We start from the raw sequence: 19,486 nt of genomic DNA, 5'->3' as shown, positions 1-19,486 counted from the left end.
TCAAAGTCCTCTCAGTAGCTTCAAAGGGTCCACATGCTCTGTAGCCCACGCCCCTGCCCTCTCCCCTCCTCCCCTCCACTCTCACCCCATCAGGCTGTAGCAGCTGTTCCCTGAACACATGCTTACATTCCAGGATTTGGAAAGCCGCTTGGATGTTTGGCTGTGTATCCATGTGGATGGTAGAAAGTCCCCCCGCCCCCAACCATTCAAGTCTTCACTCCAATATCACTTTCCCTGGCTGTGCTATTTAAAATGCCAGCCCTCTCCCCCAGCCTCCCTGACCTTCTTTCCGGGTTTTTGTCTTCATAGTACTTACAACAAAGGCATACCATATGCTTTTCTTATTTATTTGTTGCTCCCCAAATAGAATGTGAACTCCACCAAAGCTGAGACTCTTCTGTTTGGTTGGATCACTGCTAGCTGGGCCCCACTCACCACCCAACACCCCGTTCTTAACAGCTGCTCCCAAAGTGTGCTCCAGGGATCCTTGGTGGGGGGACCCTTTTAAGGAATCTGTGAAGTCAAAACTGTTTTCATTACCATACTAGGATGCTATTTGCTTTCCTGCTCTCATTCTCTCAGGAGTGCCCAGGGGAGTATTTCAGGGGCACGTGATGGTGATGGGGCAGCAAATTGAGTGAGGAGCAGCTTCAAGAATCCAGCTCTTCTCATGAGCCAGACATTAACATTATATTTGCAAAAATGTAAAGCCCATGCCACTCTTCCGCCTCAATTTTGGGGGGAAATTTTTAACAAAAAATATGCTATTTATGTTAACATGTAAATCTATTATTATTATTTCTAAATGAGTCAATAAATATTTAAAATGTCTTTTAATTTCTTATATAGTAAATAATTGATAGATATAATCTCCCCAACAAAAACTTGAGGATCCTCAAAAGTTTTTAAGATTGAAAAGGAATCCTGAGACCAAAAACTTGCAAAACCACTGGCTTACATAACCTCTCAGTAAAGAAATGTCAAGTGAATGAGTGAACTTTTGGTTTAACCTAAGACCTTGCCTTGATGGTCTGGCTTCTTCGAGCTTCCCTGGCCTCCTCCCCTCCCCCATCTGCCTTGTCCTTGGCTCTAACTGTACTGACCTGCTGTCCCCATGGCACCTTCATGGGCATCTGAAATCCCTTATCCATTTCAGAAATTCTTACTTATCCTTTACGTGCATCAAATGGACTCAGTTCAAACTCACCTCCTCCAGGAAGCCTTCCTTGGTCTCACCGATCTTGCCCATGATTTAGCGTCTCCTCTTCTCTAATGCCTCTGCACAATTACCTTTACCCCAGTGTTTCCCCAACTCTGCTGCATTTGTTGGCGTGCAGATGTGTCTTACCATACTGAGCTTCTTGAGAGCAGGAACTAGGTCTTACTTTTTTTATTCCCACTGCCTGGTACATACTAGGCATTTACTAAATATGTGCTGAATCAGTGAGTGCTCCTGTAGAATTCAGAATAGGGACTCTCTTTCTTTCCCCTGATTTATCCTTGGACCAAAGTGCCTCTAAAGGGGAAATGGCTTCTGGCATCTGATTTGAGTCCTAAAATGTCAGGGTTACAAGAGTACTACATCTTTACTGGGAAAGGAGAGGTAACATGTATTGAGCACCTGCTGAGTGCCAGGAACTTTTGCATGGTATCTTGTTTTAGGGGCATTGTGGTTCATTAGTCCACTGTGAACTGGCTTGGGCTCTAACCACTTTTCATATGGCTTCTGTGGGGAGAATGTGGTCTGGGAGTTAAGCTAAACTTACTGTGAACTTCTGGGACTAATGCATTTGTATCATGTATGCAGACTGTGAAGTCGTTGAGGTCAAAGATGGTATGGTATATGTGTTGCTGGGTTGTGCCACCACGCCCTGCATGTAGTAGGTAGTAAATACCAGAATGATCTGTTCAATGGGCATAGTTAGTACTGTAAATATCAGTACCAGTGTGGGCTTCACATTGGTGATTTCATAGGTGATCATAAGTAGAGAGAGATCTCTGTAGCTAGGGTGATCCAGGAAGGCTTCCCAGGGGAGGAGGCTTTGAGCTGAGCTTTGGAGGGTGGATATTAGCCCCTTTCAGCTTTGTTATTGCCAAAAAAACAGTTGGTGACCTTCCCATGGCTGCTGTGAGAGGCAGTGCTGGAGGTGCGTGCCTTGATCAGGCTGGGATGGGAAGGGCATCTCTGTCCCCTCTAGCACCTTTCTCATGCAGAGGTGTAACATCTGGCCAGGTGGGAAAGCAGAGGCGGACCCATGGATAAGGATTCAGTAGAGGAGAAGACTTTGGACCACCCCTGGTCTGCTGATGGCCAGGGTTCTAGCAAGGGCTATCTGGGCATGAGTTTCCATGGGCTCCCAGAGCAGTGAAGGGATTCTAGGGCTTGTGGCCAAATAGCTCCCTTTTTGAGCAGGGAAATTGAGATCCAGAGAGGGGAAGGGACTTGCCCAAGGTCGCATAGGAGTTAGTGACAGAGCTGGGATTAAAGCTCAGGGCTCCCCTCTCATTCCCCACCCCACCCCACCTCCCTCAATGCTCCTTCCAACGTATGATGCGGCCTCCTTTTCCCTTTGCCCTTTGACCTCTTTGGAGTCTTGAGCCTTTGGAGTAGGGGCAATTTATATTCTTTAAGGCCCTTGAGGTGTCATGCCAAGCACTGACACGTGTGATCTGATGGCCTCCTCCGCCTTCCAGCCTTAGTTCCGGGGCAAAGGGCTCTGTTCAGATGTGGGATTTTGTGTAAAGAATGAACCAAGGGCCATATATATATATATATATATATATATATATATATATATATATATAAAATTTGATTCATTTTCTTAGCTATAAAACTACATCTAACGTTAAAAACAAGAAACATAGAACAGTAAGCCCTATCATTGCCAAAATTGTGTGGAGATAGTCCTTAATTTATATCTGCCCAACTTAGCCAGGTGTCCCCTGGGAAAAGGCAGCCCTGGCTGTGGGGCCTCACTGCCTTCTGCACTTGATGCTGGAATTTCCTTCATCTCCCCCTCACCCCCCATGCCCACTCCCCAACCTCCTGTTCTCTTTCCGATGGCTCTCTCCTTTATTGTGGCCTCTCTCAGCAACTGAGAGGGTCAGAGAGAGTTGAGACCATGGGGGACCGCACCTTCCTCCCCATTTCCCTGAAATTCCTCTTGCCCCCACTTTGGGTCCCCTGGGTCCTGTGCTGTCTCAGGGAAGAATGGGGGACGCCTAGCGTAGTTCCTGGTGGGCAGGTGTGGGTTCTGAAAGACTGCTGGGACCTGAACTGGAGGCCGTTGTCTAGGACAAAGCTCCCTTGTCACCTCTGTGAGCCTGTGTCTCCTTTTAAAGAGTCAGAGGGAAGGGGAGACCTGGGCCATCTTACACGCTCCTGTCAGTGGCCTGCAGCTCTGAGCAAGGGAGCCTTAGCCAGCCGGGTCAGAGGAAGAAGGGCGGGGAGACCAGCAGTGGTTTGGCACAGGGTGTACTCCTGAGTATACTCCAGCAGGAAGCACCCCTCCTGGGCTGAGATTTGAGAAGATGATCACCCAGGCATCATGGAAATATAGCCCTGGAAGGTGGGGTCTGACTCTCTTGGTTCAGACACATGGGAGGTGGAGAGAAGGAAGGGGATCCAGAGAGGGAAGGGAAAAGAAAACCAGGGAGAAGAGTGTGTTGGGTGAAGGTGATATGCTCTTGACTCTCCTTTGCCCCTTGTTGGCTGTTTCTATGGTTTTCAGATTAACCAGATAAGTCATCTTATCCTTAAGCCTCGGAGGGCTATACTCTGGAACGGGATCACTAGTTTCTTCTTTGGGCTTTTAGGCATCTGAAGCAGTAGCATTTCTCAGATTCATTTCTCTGACACATCTATTGGGCCGGTCCCTGTGCTGATGGAGCGTCCAGTGGTGTGAAGTCAAACTCCTGTGCATCCTCCAAGGCTCAGCTCCAGTGGGCCTGCTCTGATTTCCCAGGAGGACGTGACTGTGACTGCCGGGCCTCTTGTCTCAGAATGTTTTTACTAGTTGTTTGTTACACAACTCCCCAACTGCCTGCCCCTAAACTCTTCCCAGAGAGGGTCCCGGCTCCGCCAGCTCTTTCGCTCAGTGCTACATATGTTTGTGCGGGTTTGTGATTAGAAATTCCACTCTGCCCCAGCTGGGTTGAGTAGCTGGGGTTTGCAAACCTCCCAGCTTAGCTCTTTCATAGTCTGGAATGTGCTGTGTGCATGTGGGAGTCTTTTCTTTTTTCTTTCTTTCTTTTTTTCCCCCAGCTGTAGGAATGTGGAAGATCATCTAGTGAGAGAAAAAGTAACAAGGCAGACCTCTAAAAAACTTCACAATATAGAGAACAGATGGGAGTCCTTTATGTGTTATTTTTATTTTGTAATTTAATTTTTATTTTATTTTGGGAGTGTAGTTGATTTACAATGTTGTGTTAGTTTCAGGTGTACGGCAAAGTGATTCAGTTATACATATACATACACCCACTCTTTTTGAGATTCTTTTCCATTATAGGTTATTACATAGTATTGAGTAGAGTTCCCTGTGCTGTGCAGTAGGTCCTTGTTGATTATCTATTTTGTATATAGTAGTGTGTATATGTTAATCCCAAACTCCTAATTTATCATGTGGGAGTCTCTTAAATCAAGTATTTGTAGCTGTTGGTGACAGGAGGGTTGCAAAACAGACTGGTGTGTCCACTTTGCTTCTTGGAGAGATTGGTTTTCCAAAGGCCATGTTTCCCACCCTAGGCCTAGCTGGAGGGCCAGCCTGGGAAAGACTTCCACAAGTCTCTCCCCAGGTCTGCCTAGACAGCCGTGGAAAAGCTTGAGGGAGGTGGAGAGCACTGTTATTAGAGAGGTTGTAATAAAGGTGACGTAAATCAAGAAGGAGTAAATCACGCTTATGGGCAGGAAGACCTGATAAAGATGTTGATTCTCCGTGCAGGGATCTATAGATTCAGTGTGGTTTGAGCCAAACCTTAGCAGCTTTTCTCACAGAACTTGATAAGATGAATTTAAAACACAAGAGACCAGGTCTAAGAATATCCAGGATGCTGCCGAAGAAGACAGGAAGGAGGGATGTGGCCTAGCTGATGCGATGTGTTATAAAACTGTAGTCACTGCACTAGGGAGGTTCGTTTAGGGACAGACTGACCGATGGGGGAGATAGGGAGCCGGAAGCAGACCAGGGCATGGGTGGAATCCCAGTGTATGACAGCAGGGTCATAGCGGATCCACAGGGACAGGAGTACTGATTCATAAGTGGTGCTTATTGCATTCCAAACAAAAACAGGCTGTTAGAGAAGGTCGTGCTACAGGAGTTGCAGTTAACCAAGTTCTCTGCATTGATGTCCAGTTTTTTAAAAAGAAAGAAGTCCAGGGTCAAGGCAGAGTTGACAGCAAAGTATCAGTGACAAAGACCAGGGACCGGCTTTTTTTGCTGGCAGTAGGAGGCAGTCTCTGCTGCTTCCTTCCTCCAGGGCTGGCTTTGCTATGGGGTTGGGAGGAACCCCATTCCTCAAGCATGGGCTGCTTGGACTTAGTGCTGGGGCCAGGTCAATGGCACCAGGGCCCAGGGTCCCATAGCTTAGAATGCTGCCTTGTAGTCCTGGAGGTGGGTCTGGCCCCCTTCCAGGAGACAGAATGGCCCCTATATCAGTTTGGATTGGGGGCACTGGATCTGGTCTGTCCTGCTTTCCTTAGGGGCAAGAGGAGTGGGATAACAGGAACCGAGCTTTCTTGGGGAAAGTGGGAAAGAAGATTGCTTTCTCCTGAATAAAGCCAGTGAGTAAGAACTGAACTTCCTCTAGCTAGTGGCAGGATGAGTAGGGCACGTGACTGTTTAATAGGGGTGGTCTCTGCCGTCAGAAAGGAGCACGGTGAGACTGGTAAGGGGCAGCGTCCAGTGAGAGCTGCTCTGGAGCTGTGCTGTCCACTATGGTGGCCACCCGCTACACGTGCTCAAATCTAAACTCCTCTAAGTGAAGTAAAATGGAAAGTTCAGCTCCCCAAGAACACGAGCCACATTTCAAGAGCTTGCTAGCCACACGTGGTCCGTGGCTACCATATTGGACGTTACCGTCATCACAGAACGTTCTGTTGGGAGCACTGCTCTGCTGTTGGCACCTTTGTATTTTGCAGAGACATTTCAGACCAGCTCTCTCCTGAGTCTAAGTGAAAGGGCCACCTGGTAGCCTTAGTGGCAGGCCAGACAGGTTTTGGCCGTGTGTCCTGGCTCTGCCTCTCATAAGTTCTGTGTCACTTAGCCTCACTGAGACTGGCCTGTAAAATGCGACTGGCTGTTTCTTAGATGTGTGAGGGTATGTGACGGTCAAGGGAGATGATGCTGGAACAGCTCTTTGCAGGATGCTGGGGCAGCATAATCACTCTGTCCATGGCAGCAGGCTTTTTTATTTTACAGGTGAATAGTGAGGCTCAAAGAGGTGAAGTGACATGGCCACAGCACCAGACTAATAAATGAAGGCCCAGAATGCCAACTCCCATTTCTTATCCTGCCTCTACTGCTCCTTCCAGCCATAATCTGTGCAGGAGAGAAGCTGGTACAGAGCATGCTGAGGAGGAGGTGGCTGTCTGCAGGGTGGGCTCAGCCCAGGGCAAGGCAGGATCGGCCTGGAGCAGAGGCGCTGATGGATGTGAAGTCCTGGGTTTCTCAGCTAGACGCAGAGGCCCTGCTAGCCCCATCTTATTTAAAATATCTCTCAGGCCTTGGAGTTTAGCTACTCCCCACATCCTTTCAAACTCAAAACTCAGAAAAGTGCTTTGTTTGGGCCACACAGAGCCCTGGGGCCTTGAGTGCCCCATGAGATGGTTGCAGAGTGAAGCAGTTCTCGGGGCCTTCAAGGAAACACTGGCTCCTCCAGGAAGCCCACCCTGATTTTCTGACAATTCCTTTCTCCCCCTTAATTTTGTTCGAATTCCCAGAGCCTTCCCTGTGGGAGGGATTGCAGCATGCTTCCCATAGACCTGAGGTTCTTCCTCGTTTTCGTGCCAGGAACATTTTAGTTAAAGGCTAGTGAAAGTAAAGATTGACTTTTCTTCCATCCCGAATTCAGAGTCCCCTGAATTCCATCCATCAGGCCATAGAGATCGTTTCTAGCCTCTCAGTCTCCCCTCTCCCAGACATAGCCCATGTCTAGCCTTGGGACCCCTTGGGACCCTCAGGGTCTGGAACACAGTAGGTGCCTGGCATGTGCCTTTGGGGGTAAACATTGGCCTTGCAGTTCCCCTCTAAGTGCAGACCTGCCCCAGCTTGGGGTGAGCCAGCCGGGACCAGATGTTTCCTGAAGGAGGGGACGATGCAGGTGTTGGAATGCCTCACATGGCCTCCTGTTTCCCAGCAGCTGTGTGAAACTGGGCCTCAGCCTGCAGAGGAGGAAGCTGGTTCCAGGTTGCAGGACTCAGAGGGGACCTTCAGGCCTGGTTCACAATGGGTGACAGGCCTCCTTGCAGCCTGTTGAAGATGCCACAGGGCTTGCAAAGTCTGGGGCTCTGGGCCTAGGCCGTGCACTGCCAGAAGCATGTTCTTTTCCTCTTTGGCCCCAAATGGGCATAGCCGTGTGCCCCTCACCCCCAGCCATGTTTAGCTGAAGCTGTCCTGCTTGACAAATGGGCGATTTACTTCCTGCGCTGTGGCTGGAATGGCCAGCCACCCAACCGAAGAGAGGCTATAATTAGCAGAGAAGAGTGGATGGGATTGCACGCTAACATTGACAGTTAATTTTATACTCACATGGAAACATAAACTGATGTCCTCGGAGATGTAAATATCATTTGGAAATCTTGAAGTTTCTGAGACGGGTATGCCGGCCTCTCCCCATGCCTGCTGCCCCTGGAACCTTTGAATGAGGAGCCCGGATCAGTGTGTGCTGTGTGTGGAGCTACCTCGGAGACCGCCTGCCGACCACGGGGAAGGCTGGGCTGACAGCGCCTCCAGGCTGGACCAGGAGAGACGAGCCCATGATGGCTCCGTACACAGTGATGCAGGAGTCCAGAGGTTTGGGTCTGCATTTGCCACAGTAGCTTTCCTCTGGCTTTAATGGTCTGGAAATGTTGCAAGGCTGACTAGCAAGGAAAATATGATCTTTTGTAATAGGAGGGAGATCAGACCAAAGGAAGTTTTGTTTCCTCCTGGCAAGGCCGTTCTGGAGTGGGTCCCAGGGCTCCGGGGAGCTTATAAAAATAGAAGACGCCCCTGGCTGCCTTTATCAAGAAGGCTGGGGTCCATTCTGTGCAGAATGGAGCCCAGCAACAGCTTGGGTGTTTTGGAGATGGTTTCCAAAGCAGGGTACCTTAACCCAGAAGCATGGCCTCAGGCGGGAAGGAAGTAGGGGGACAGGCTAAGGCGGTGGGAAGGTGTCAGGGCCAGTGTCCGTCCTGCCCCCAAAGAGCTTTTATGTATTTATTTATTTTTTAACAACAGGAATCATAGAACTCTCAAAAGTATATGACTGACATATATACACTACCAAATGTAAAATACATAGCTAGTGAGAGGCTGCTGCATAACACAGGGAGATGAACTCGATCATGGGTGATGACTTAGACGGGTGGGATGGGGAGGGTGGGAAGGAGTTGCAGGAGGGAGGGGATATGGGGATATATGTATAAACACAGCTGATTCACTTTGTTGTCCAGCAGAAACTAGCACAACAGTGTAAAGCAATTATACTCTAATAAAGAGCTAAAAAAAAAAAAGTATATGGAATCAATCCTGACAATAAGATGTTATCTTGTTGGCTCAGTGACAACATGAGAATTACACTTTTCACCAAGATAGAGGGTAAAAACCTACCTCTGTCGCTCTCAAGTACGCTATGTCCTTGCATATTGGCTGCCCTCCTGCCTGGGCTCTGAAGATGTCACCTCTTTGTGGGGTTCTTCGTTAACCGTCATTCCCAGCCCTGGGGTGGAACAATCTCTGGGCTCTGTGTCTGGACCAGGGTTAGGGTTGAGTGAGTGATTTGAGTGAGTGATTCCCTGTAAGTGCAGTAATTTGGAAGGGGAAGATTTGGCTCTCTAAAGCTTCTTGCCCCGTTCTCAGAGGACCACAGGGCTTAGGCCAGCCTTGAACAATGATTTCACCATGTTTTGGGTTTTGGAACATAAACTGACCAAATAACTCTGGTTCATCTTTCTCTATCAAAGGTAGATTTTATTTCCTTTGGTCCCCATTTTCCTGTAGAGGGCTGTGTGTGTGTGTGTGTGTCCTGTGTTATAAATTTAAAAATTTACCCAACTGGGTAATTTGGATGACATCATTTCACTCACAGTTTTCCTGATATGGCCAACTTGTTAATAAGTGGCTCACCGCCAAGTTCATCAATGCCTTTAACACCTCTTGGCCTGTGTATGTTGGGAAGGCATTCCTTTTAGACTGAGGGAGTGTGTCTCAGTAATCCCAGATTATCCTTTCAGACTCAGGGGAATGGCACTTAGCTGTGAAATACAGCTGAGCCTGGACCCGAGGGAGACAGCTTTCCGGTAATCCTCTGTTATCCGGTGTTTCTAAGTAAGGTTGTTCTGTTTGAATTTTAGCATCCCCACCACTTGTCAAAGCTTAGGAGAAGCAGGCACGTCCCTTCCCCCAGGACAGTCTTGGCGCTCTTTAGAAGGCAGTCGAGGGGATCTACTTTGAGGGCACATTGTAGCCAATTTAAGGTGGGGGTAGTCCAGGAGTAACTGGAAGAGCCGGCCACCTCCTCGGCATTCCGGATGTTGACTCTGGGGTAGCTGTGCTCATGACGTATCTTGCCCACATCTTGTCTGTATTATCCCTCATTTCCTTGACTCAGACCTTCGCTGACAGCACCATGGCTTCCGGCTCCTCTCCCACCCTGCCTTCCGCTCTGTGGAGAAGTCCAGTGTATCTGCTTTCGGGAATGTGTGGCCCGGAAAGTCAGAACCCTTGGACAGGAAGGAGGCCGGGTAGACAGCATCAGACTCAATCCCCAGGGAGTCTCTTGGGAAGCCTGGCTTGCATCCACTCAACTGACATTGACTGTAAATGCCTGTTGTACTTCCTAAATGTCAGGACTGTTCTGGGTGCTGAGGGTGTCCGAAAAGGTCCAAAAATCCCTCCTAGCATGGAGCTTATGTTCTTGTGGGGAAGATGGGCATTAAAAAATAAAACAAAAAAATGTGGTATGTTAAGTACTTGCAAGTACAGAGGAAAAACATAAAACAGGAAAATGGGATTGGGAGTTTCAGGGAGAGGGATTTTCTGCGTTTAAACAAGATGACCCCAAAGGCCTCACTGAGCAGGTGACAGTTGAGCAAAGACAAGAAGGAAGTGAAGGAGAGAGCCATACAGCCTTATGCAGATCAGGAGGAAGAGCATTCTGGGCAGTGGGAACAGCCTGTGCAAAGGCCCTGGGGTGGCACACTTCGTGTGTTTGACCAGCAGTGAGGAGCCCAGTGCAGTTAAAGCAGAACGAGGAAGTGGGGGGAATGAGAAGTGAGCTCAGATAGGCCATGTAGGCTGTGATTAGGGTTGTGGTTTTTACTCTTGGCGCACAGAGTACCAGCCTAACCTGATTAGGTTTCGCCTGTCACTCTGGTGTGGAGAACAGGCTGAAGGGAGCCAGTCAGAACTACTGTGGATCCCAGTTCGATGTGACAGTGCAGCCCCAGACTCGTCTGAGGGTTTGGGGTGATGTCAGCTGATAAGGATCCCTGAAGATTTAGTACAAGAGTTTTCAGGCTGAGAGCACAAAGGGGCCCCCCAAGGACTTTTTTGCCTGGTTTTTCCTGATGGGGTATTACAGTGGTCACCTTTCCACTGTTAGGAAAGTTGATGATGAGGAATTCGACTTAAAAATCCCCTAAAAAGCCCTCCTGCTCCAACTTTTGGCCTTCCCGATGGTCATTCCGAAGATAGATTCCATATTTATGGTACTGGGTGAAGTGCCCGTCCTGCCGAGCAGTTCTGAAACTTCCCTTGGTGACCTGCCTGTGTCATACGCATCCCAGGGGCCCCAGGCTTTCAGGCTCATAGTGTTTCCACTTTCCTTATCTCACTAAAGTCTTGCGAAAACCTGTGGGGTGAGCAGAGCAGAAAAGATAGACTTCATACGCATTTTTCAGATGAGAACGCAGACGCGTATGGTCCAATGCCTTGTCCAAGGCCCAGGGTTAGCAAGTGGCACAGCTGAGACTCGAACCCAGGCTCTCCGACCCTCTAGCCAGTGGCATTTCCCCTGACTCACCAGGACTTTCTTCTAAAGCAGCATTTCCAAATAGGGTCTGTATTAGTTTGCTAGGGCTGCCATAACAAAGTGCCACAGACTGGGTGGCTTAAACAGCAGAGGTTTACTGTCTCACAGTTCTGGAGGCTGGACGTCCAAGATGAAGGTGTGGGCAGAGTTGGTTTTCTCTGAGGCCTCTCTCTTTGGGTTTGTAGTTGGCTGTCTTCTCCCTGTGTCTTCACATGGTCTTCTCTGTGTGTGTGTCTATGTCCTAATCTCTTCTTCTAAGGACAGCATTCATATTGGATTAAGGCCTAGTTGTAGGACCTCATTTTAACTTAATTGCCTCTTTAAAGCCTCTCCAAATACAGTTCCATTCTGAGGTACGGGGGGTTAGGACTTCAGCATGTGCATTTGGGGGAACACAGTTCAGCCCATAACAGGTTCCCTCACATCTGGTCACCTGAGGTGAGCCCCTCCAACGGCAGGCACCACAGCCCTCAGATGAACCCTCTGTAGGAAAATCACACAGCTGCCAGTCCTTCTCCTCTCTCACTCCCTGCTTTCTTGCTGCAGCTGATCGGGGCCCTGGTCCTGTCCGTGGGGATCTATGCAGAGGTCGAGAGGCAGAAATACAGAACTCTGGAAAGTGCCTTTCTGGCCCCGGCCGTCATCCTCATCCTCCTGGGGGTCATCATGTTCATCGTGTCCTTCATCGGCGTGCTGGCTTCCCTCCGCGACAACCTGTGCCTTCTCCAAGCGGTGAGTCAGCCGGTGGGAGTGGTGATGGTGGGGTCCCCAGGAGTGCTGGGGAGGCCATCCCTGGGCCCTCAGACAGCCGAATTATTCAGTCCTTGCCTCAAACCAGCTCTTCTAGAGGGTTTCCTGGGTCAGCCCATCTGTCCGTGTTAGCCCAAGAGAGCCCAGCCTCCTCCCCTTCTGCGTAGAAAGGCTGTTTTGAATACTGTTCTTCTTACCTAAACCTTGTGTTGGTCTGGACTGTTGGTTGAACGTGGGAGAAAGCGCTCTCAAATGAGAGCAAGCAAAACCAGGAAAGGTTGGCGGTCGTGAGTCATTTGCTCATGTAACCAGGGAGCCCACACTGGGTCCAGGGGTTTAGACGCCACCCTCGGGCTCCCAGCTGGATGCCCGTTGCTGTCCTCAGGCTCTCTTTGTGATCGAAGGTTGCCAGCAGCCTCAGGCCAACAGTCCATATAGCTCTGGTTTCCAAGGAATCTTTTCTGGTAACTCTGGCCAAGGTCCTAGGACCCTGATGAGCCTGCTTGGCCAAGTGCCTGCTCTGGGGTCAGCGGTGGGGTCAACCCCGCTGCCCCCCTTACTGGCGGGTGCTGGATAGGAGGTCTGTTTCTCTGCATCCACGTGTGTGTTTGACCTCACTGTTCCCCTCACCCGGGAAGCCCCTAAAAGCCCCTTGAGGATAGTCTTGGTGCTGCCTGTGGCTGGAAGTTATTTTTTGTTCCAGCTCTTTATTGGACTGTAAGTGCTGTATAGTGTTGTGCCAGTTTCTGCTGTACAACAAAGTGAATCAGTTTCATATATACATATATCCCCATATCCCCTCCCTCCTGAGCCTCCCTCCCACCCTCCCAATCCCACCCCTCTAGGTCATCACCAGTCATTGAGTTGATCTCCCTGTGTTATGCAGCTTCCTGCTAGCCATCTATTTTACATTTGGTAGTATATGTACGTCAATGCTACTCTCTCACTTCGTCCCAGATTCCCCTCTCCCCACCCATGTCCTCAAGTCTGTCCTCTACATCTGCATCTTTATTCTTGCCCTACCACTGGGTTTATCAGTACCATTTTTTTAAGATTCCATATACATGTGTGAGCATACAGTATTTGTTTTTCTCTTTCTGGCTTACTTCCCTCTGTATGACAGTCTCTAGGTCCATCTACCTCACTACAAATAACTCAATTTCATTCCTTTTTATGGCTGAGTAATATTTCATTGTATATAATGTGCCACATCTTCTTCATCCATTCCTCTGTTGGTGGGAGGCTGGAAGTTATTGACATCAGTTTGGACAATGCATGTTTCTGTGGATTGTATCCTCTAAGGGATTGTATCCTCTAAGCCTCAGACATCCCCTTACCCGCCCTGGGGGTCTGGGAAGCCACTGTGGAGGGGCTCTGTGAGCAGAGCTGGAGATGCTGCCCCAGCCTGCCCATCAAGCCAGGCCTGTCCCCTCTGGGCCAGCCAGAGCGAGGACTCGCTCTGTTCCTGGTGGGTGGTGGGTGGAAGGGATTGTATTTCTCCACCTGGACCCTGCTGAGGACCCCTGGGACAAACCTCGATGACAGTCTGGCTGGGAGAGCTGAGTCACGTTTCCTGACCACTAGTTCCAGCGATGGACTTTCCCGGGAACGTCTGTCACATCCTGTGTCCTCACAGGAGGAAGGGGTGAAAGCCCAGGAGCCAATAAGAGCTCCGACAAAGATGATTCTCCTTATCGTGCTTGACCTTGGAGCAGATGGCACTCCCTCATCCCCTCTACGTGAATCTCTGAATTTTGTTTTCCAGTTTATGTACATCCTTGGGATTTGCCTCATAATCGAGCTCATTGGTGGTGTGGTGGCCTTGATCTTCCGGAACCAGGTGGGCCTCTGGCGCAGGATTTTTTTCTATTTCTGTGAAAGATACCATCTGAATTTTAATAGGCGGATTGCACCGACTCTGTAGATTGCTTTGACCCACTGGTGGTCTACGCAATCCAGTCTTGCTACCCGTTCCTCCGTTGTCCTCTTTTTCTACTTTTCAGACCGTCTGCTCTGGGCTGGCAGATCCAGGGTATTGGTTTATTTTTCAGCAGCCTTGAGGGAGAGAGATGTTTTTCCATTTGCCCTTGGGGATGCTTTTCTGTGCAGCCAGCAAGGCTCCTGGCCAGCCCACAGCTTTCCAGAGTTCTGCGTTAGTGCTTTACTGACTGGAGCCCAGGTCCAGGCCATGGTCAGCAGCGTCAGTGGCTTAATAAACAGTCCCCGAAGTGAACAGCAGTTCTGGTTTCCCAGGTGCTTTCACAAAGGCGGATGCCTTATCTTCCAGAGCCCGTTGGGTCAACAGGGGCTGTAACACCACTTCTTTCTAGGCAGAGAGCTGACACAAGACGAAACCTCCAGGGACCCGTAGTCCTCACAGCTGAGGATGCCATGGGCCTGAGGTCAGGGGTGAGAGTTTCCATTATCCCCAAACCCTGAGGCCACCATGGGGTGAAGTTTGTTCCTTCCCCTTGGATGGGGTACCCCATCATGGGACCCTGTCAGGGGAGGGTCTTGGTGTGCAGCCCAGGAAGCCCCCTCACCGTCAAGGCTCTCAGCTCTTTGGAGGCTCATGATGGGCTGGACTGTGTCCTCATATGCCCGTGATACACAATTCAAAAATTTTTTTAATGAGAAACAAAACTAAATGCAGTGAGATATCCGCAATGAAAAAAATAGGCCTGGAAAAATCTGTAAGGAAATAGAAATATTAACATATTAATTCATGTTTCCTCTGAGGGAAGGGAACTAGGATGATTTTTATTTTCTCTTTTATATTTATTCCCTAGGTCCAAAATTTTCTTTTTCTTTTTTTATAATCAAGAGGGGAAATACCATATAAAGAAAAATAATGTCCCTGCCAAATGTAATGCCATGCGATTTTGTAAAACAAGAAATGGGCCAATGGCGAGGATAGGGAAAGAGCAGGCTTGCTGTTGATGGTGGCAGAAAAGGGCAGCGTACGGGGGAGAAAGGGGTAAGGCCCAGTCAAGGTCAGGTTCCAGGAGGAGGTGAGTTCCAATTCCAGTTTTTCTTCACCAAGAGGAGAAGACAGATTTCTCTGAGTCATAATGTAACAAGTTCAGTTTCCAGCCCCACAGGCTACCTCTTAACTCTAAGAATCCACTTGTGGTGACAAATGAGGACAAATCATCAGGCTAATGACTTCACACAGGGTTCTTAGGAAGGTGCACAGACCACGGCCACCACCAGGCAGCAAAAGATAAACAGACTCCCGGGTGTAAGGAAGAAACTCTCCATCAACCACTGCTTCTGAGCAAGGTTTCTGCTGCAGGTATGACCTAGTGGTCAGATTGCAGCAGCTTCTCTGCTTGCGCAGGATCAAGTGGACATGCGTTGGGGTGCTGGGTGCAGAGATGGTGGCCCCAAGGGCCTGGGCATTAGAAGCAGGAGAAGTGCAGTGCCCTGAACCCAGCGATGAGTGGAGAACCTGAGTGGCCTTCACAGCTGTCTGGGTCTTACCGCTCTTGACCTGCCATCACCACAGCTTGTCCCGAGCCTCTCTGGAGGGTGTCGAGGGTGTTGGAGGTGGGCAGCTCCTGCTAGTGTGTTCCCAGTCGGGCAGGACTGAGCAGGGACCTCCAGAGGGCACTGGGCTATAGCTGGTACATGTATACCCATCTCCGGCCTCCTTCCCTCTACCACCAGGACAGGCAGGGGAGCAGCTTTTTTCCTGGTCTTGATCAGAGGGTGCCGTGGTCACACCCAACACCAGGCCAGGGAACGGCGGGTAGCACACAGCATGTGTATCATGGCACTGCCACTAGCAGGCTCGGGGCGTGACCATGAGGTCAGAGCAGGGAGAAAGGGGACAGCATGGCCTGCTTGGCTGAGCGCCTGAGCAAATATCCTTCCCACCCGGAGCAAAGTAGAGAAAGTTCTGCGCTAATGTGGACGGACTCCCACAGCTGGTTCCTCCCACTGTGGGAGTGAGAGCTGGAGCCCCAAACACCTGGGAAACCGACGCCTGACCCTCCCCCACCACGGGGATTACTCCTGTGACTTCCAGCCAGGTCCGAGGGAGGGTCCTTGCAGGGGTCACACCTCTTTCCTTCTCACTCCCTGGGTTCCTCTCCACCCTTGGTTGTCTGACAGGGCCCACCTCAGGGCTGGAGCAGAGGCTGAGATCCGGAGGCAACGGGGATGAGTCCCCACCTTCTGGGGGTACTGAGGGGAGCCCAGAGATGCTGGCTCAGCCCGACACTAAGGGAGGAAGGAAGTCCTAGGCTGCACACCCGCCTCTGCGTTGTGAGAGCAGAGCTGGCGTTGGTCCTGGCTGAGCTGACGGCTACTGGGCCTCCCAGCGTGGGCCTCAGAAGCTGACACGAAGTGATGGAGGCCGGCTGGCAGGCCGCGGGAAACTAGGACAGCTCCGTCCCCAGAGGCCTGGTGGGAGGCTCCAGCTGCTGGCCCTTCCACGCCTCTCTTTCTGCTCCTCGGCCTCCTGTCCTGGGGTAGCTGCTGCCACAGGCCCCCCACCACCTCCAGTTCCTCATTATTTATTTATTTCGGCTTGAAAAAAAAAAGGCTTTATTGATGTGTAATTCACATGAGATACAATTCACTCATTTAAAGTATACATTCACATATGTGCAGCCATCACCACTGTCGATTTTAGAACAGTCTCACCACCTCGAGAAGAAATCTGACGTCCCTTAGCTATCCTCGCTCATTTAAAAACCTCCAAGTGCCTCCACTGAGAGCAGCGATGCAGAAGCTTCGGATATCTTTAAAACCAGATTAAAAGAAAGAATGAGAAAAGACAGTTCTTTGTATATTGAGTCTGGTAGCTTGAACAATGCGCTCTGGAAATCCCATGGCCTTGATGTTTGCTTACTCTTTGCTTAATTTAGCCTGGGCCACGTGCCTCTGAGGCCGTGCCAGCCGTTTGTGAAAGGTGGTTTTCTCATCCTCGTTGGAGCTGCCCCTGCTGCGTGACCTGGTTTAGAGCGGGGTGGGGGTGGCACTGGTGTGCTTGGCCTCTGGATACGGCAGAGGAAGCCAGAACTCTCTTTTCCCTGCTGTGCTCCCACAGGGCGTGTCCTCTGAGTGACTCCCCCCAGTCCCTCAGAACATTGTGGAACATAGCACTGCGCTTTACAGTTAATTATAGTTAATTAATGAACGGTATAACCCCCACCCCCACAGGAACCACCCAAACCTTCTCCGTGTCTCTCTGGCACAGGCACGCACACGCGCTCACGCGGTGCCAGAGGCAGTGCACATGTGCGAGAGCCAGCGCAACCCAGAGAGCTGCCTGGTGGTACTGGGGGTACTTGCCCCCCGTGGAGCCTGGGCCCATCTGTTCTTCCTGTCCGTCCGGAGACGTCTCCAGCAGGGCCTCCCTTCCCCGCAGGGACCCGGCTCAGCTAACCAGATGGAAGGCCTGATTTGCACAAAGAGGCCTCTTTTGGAGTCAGCACCTTTGGAAAGTGCTCAGAGACTGAGATGGTTGGGGGAGAGAGGTCAGGGCTGCTCACCAAAGAGGGAAAGAGGGCCTTTCCCCTTTGGGCCACTGAGCGTCCCCTCTGCCACTGGTCTTCCTCCCTGTCCTGGGCCTCCTGCCCTCATCCCACCCTGTCTTCTAAGAGCAGGTGATCCAATGGGAAGGCTGAGGGGTGGCCCCGCGGAGAGGCTGGGAGGTGGCCAGTGGGCTGGGGTAGGTGGATCCGGACGGTCTGAAGTGCCTTTAGAGTGGAAGGAAGCCACCCCAGCCCCCACAGAAGTGTGGCTCTGGACATGTCCCTGACCTTGGAAATCACCCCCTGCACCTCGGTTCAGCCAAGGGCCCCTTACAGCACGCCATTGAATGCTGCGAGCTCATTCCCTTGCCATACCCCGAGTGCAGACCGATCCCGCCCGCTATGCTGTTTCTTAGACACCCCCAACCATGCCCCAGCTGGCCGGCCCGTTCCTTCATCACCCAGAGGAGCAGGCATCCAAGGTTGGAAAGGCTGCAGGACCTGGGGGCCTCGGAAGGGTGGGCCTGAGGCCAGGTGGGTCCCTGCCCTGCCCAGGTGGGGTGGCCAGCGGGCAGCTCTTCCGCTGAGCCCTTGCCCCAGGATCCAGTGCCAGACACGGGCAGCTGAGGGCTGGTGACTGCAGAGCTTCCCACACGGGAAGGGGGCTGGCTTGGTGCCTCCCGAGGCTGCGTGTGGTCTTCCTCAGCTCCCGGCTCTGCTCCTGCGCGGCTGATTATCCTCAGCGGAGGGTTTCCCCACAGAGACAGGTTTTCCTGAGCCAGTCTTCTTCTTCACCTTGGCTTCGAGCACTGTGTGAATGTCGGGAAGGAGGTGGCTGTCACATTCTTCATTCCTCTCTTTTTGATACTGGAGGTGGCTTGGGGAGATGGCCCCAAACTGATCCTTGGGTTCTTATCTTGGCTGCTTAAAGTATATCAGGCTGGGAGTTTGACACTTTGGTTCTAGCATCTCTCTGCCAGTGATCGGAGGCGTGACCTTGGACAAGTCACATCACCTCTTTGGGCTGCAGGGTGTTTGTGAGGGGTCCCAGGCCAGGGGCCAGCTCTTGGATAAGACTTAGGACCTTAATTTCTTTTGGGATTAGCCATTTTCCACTGGTGACATGATGGGTATGAAGTGATACCATAGGCTATGTGTCTCCTGGAAAAAGAGAGAAAGATCTATCATGATAATACCAGGACCTACTATGTGCCTGGCATCCTGCTAAGCACTTTCATAGCTTTAGTTTGAATTTCAAATCCCTCTGAGGCAGAGGATTCACAGCCCCGCCTCCAGCCCCACCCCCGCCATTCTGTAGGGAAAGAAATGGAGGCCAGCAAGTTAAATTGAACTGCCTGAGGCCTGCGTGGCTACAGGGACTGTTCTTGACCATGAGGCTTGAGAGCCCCTTGCAGCCTAGTCTTTGATCTTTGGAGTTCGAGGGTATCTTAAAGATAGACCTGTAGGGTTGGTTCACACGTGGGAAACTGAGGCCCAGAGAGGAGCGGTAGCTGTGATGGGGCCTGCGGTCGCAGAGTGGGGCCTGGAACCCAGGGCCCTGTTGTCCCTATAAACCCTGAGGGCGCCTCCCCTGGGAATCGTCTGGCTCCAGAGCTGAGAATGCACCCTTTGTGCCAGCACAATCTCTGATGATACGCGGGCCTCCCTGCTCTGAAAGCCCTGATTGTTGCTGCGACTGTGGAGCTGGGCTGCCCACACTCCCGCCCCATCCCTTCCCACTGTGGGGCCTTTTGTGCTCCTGGATCTCAGCACAACAGCCAGGCTGTTGATCCAGAAGGCCCAGCGTGACTGGGAGAGGGTGGCCTGCCAGCACCCTTCCCGGTGGGGATTATCCCAGCCCGAGAGGGAGGTGGGCCCTGTCATCTGGGCCAGAGCAGTGCAGTGACAGAGAGAGGCCTGGAGGGAAGTCAGGAGAGCTGGTTTCCAGTCCTGGCTGGGCCCCTACCCAGAGCTGAGACCTGCTGGGTGACCTGGGGAGGGTCAAGCTCCCTCTCTGGGCCTCC

The 19,486-nt window shown here is 51.1% G+C and overlaps 1 protein-coding gene across 6 annotated transcripts in view; it reads left to right on the top strand.

Moving 5' to 3' along the window:
• TSPAN15 (tetraspanin 15) overlaps nucleotides 1-19,486 on the top strand; it is a 45,402-nt gene that overhangs the window by 15,749 nt on the left and 10,167 nt on the right. For all 6 annotated transcript variants that reach the window (XM_057735686.1, XM_057735687.1, XM_057735684.1 and 3 more), the window contains 2 exons: nucleotides 11,776-11,961; nucleotides 13,745-13,819. In XM_057735686.1, coding sequence (XP_057591669.1) covers nucleotides 11,776-11,961; nucleotides 13,745-13,819 — 261 coding nt within the window. The remainder of the gene's footprint in view (nucleotides 1-11,775; nucleotides 11,962-13,744; nucleotides 13,820-19,486) is intronic.

The sequence above is a fragment of the Hippopotamus amphibius genome, chromosome 5, assembly GCF_030028045.1.
Source record: "Hippopotamus amphibius kiboko isolate mHipAmp2 chromosome 5, mHipAmp2.hap2, whole genome shotgun sequence".
Lineage (NCBI taxonomy): Eukaryota > Metazoa > Chordata > Mammalia > Artiodactyla > Hippopotamidae > Hippopotamus > Hippopotamus amphibius.
The sequence above is the reverse complement of the archived record's forward strand: the minus strand, read 5'-3'. Positions and strand labels throughout refer to the sequence as shown.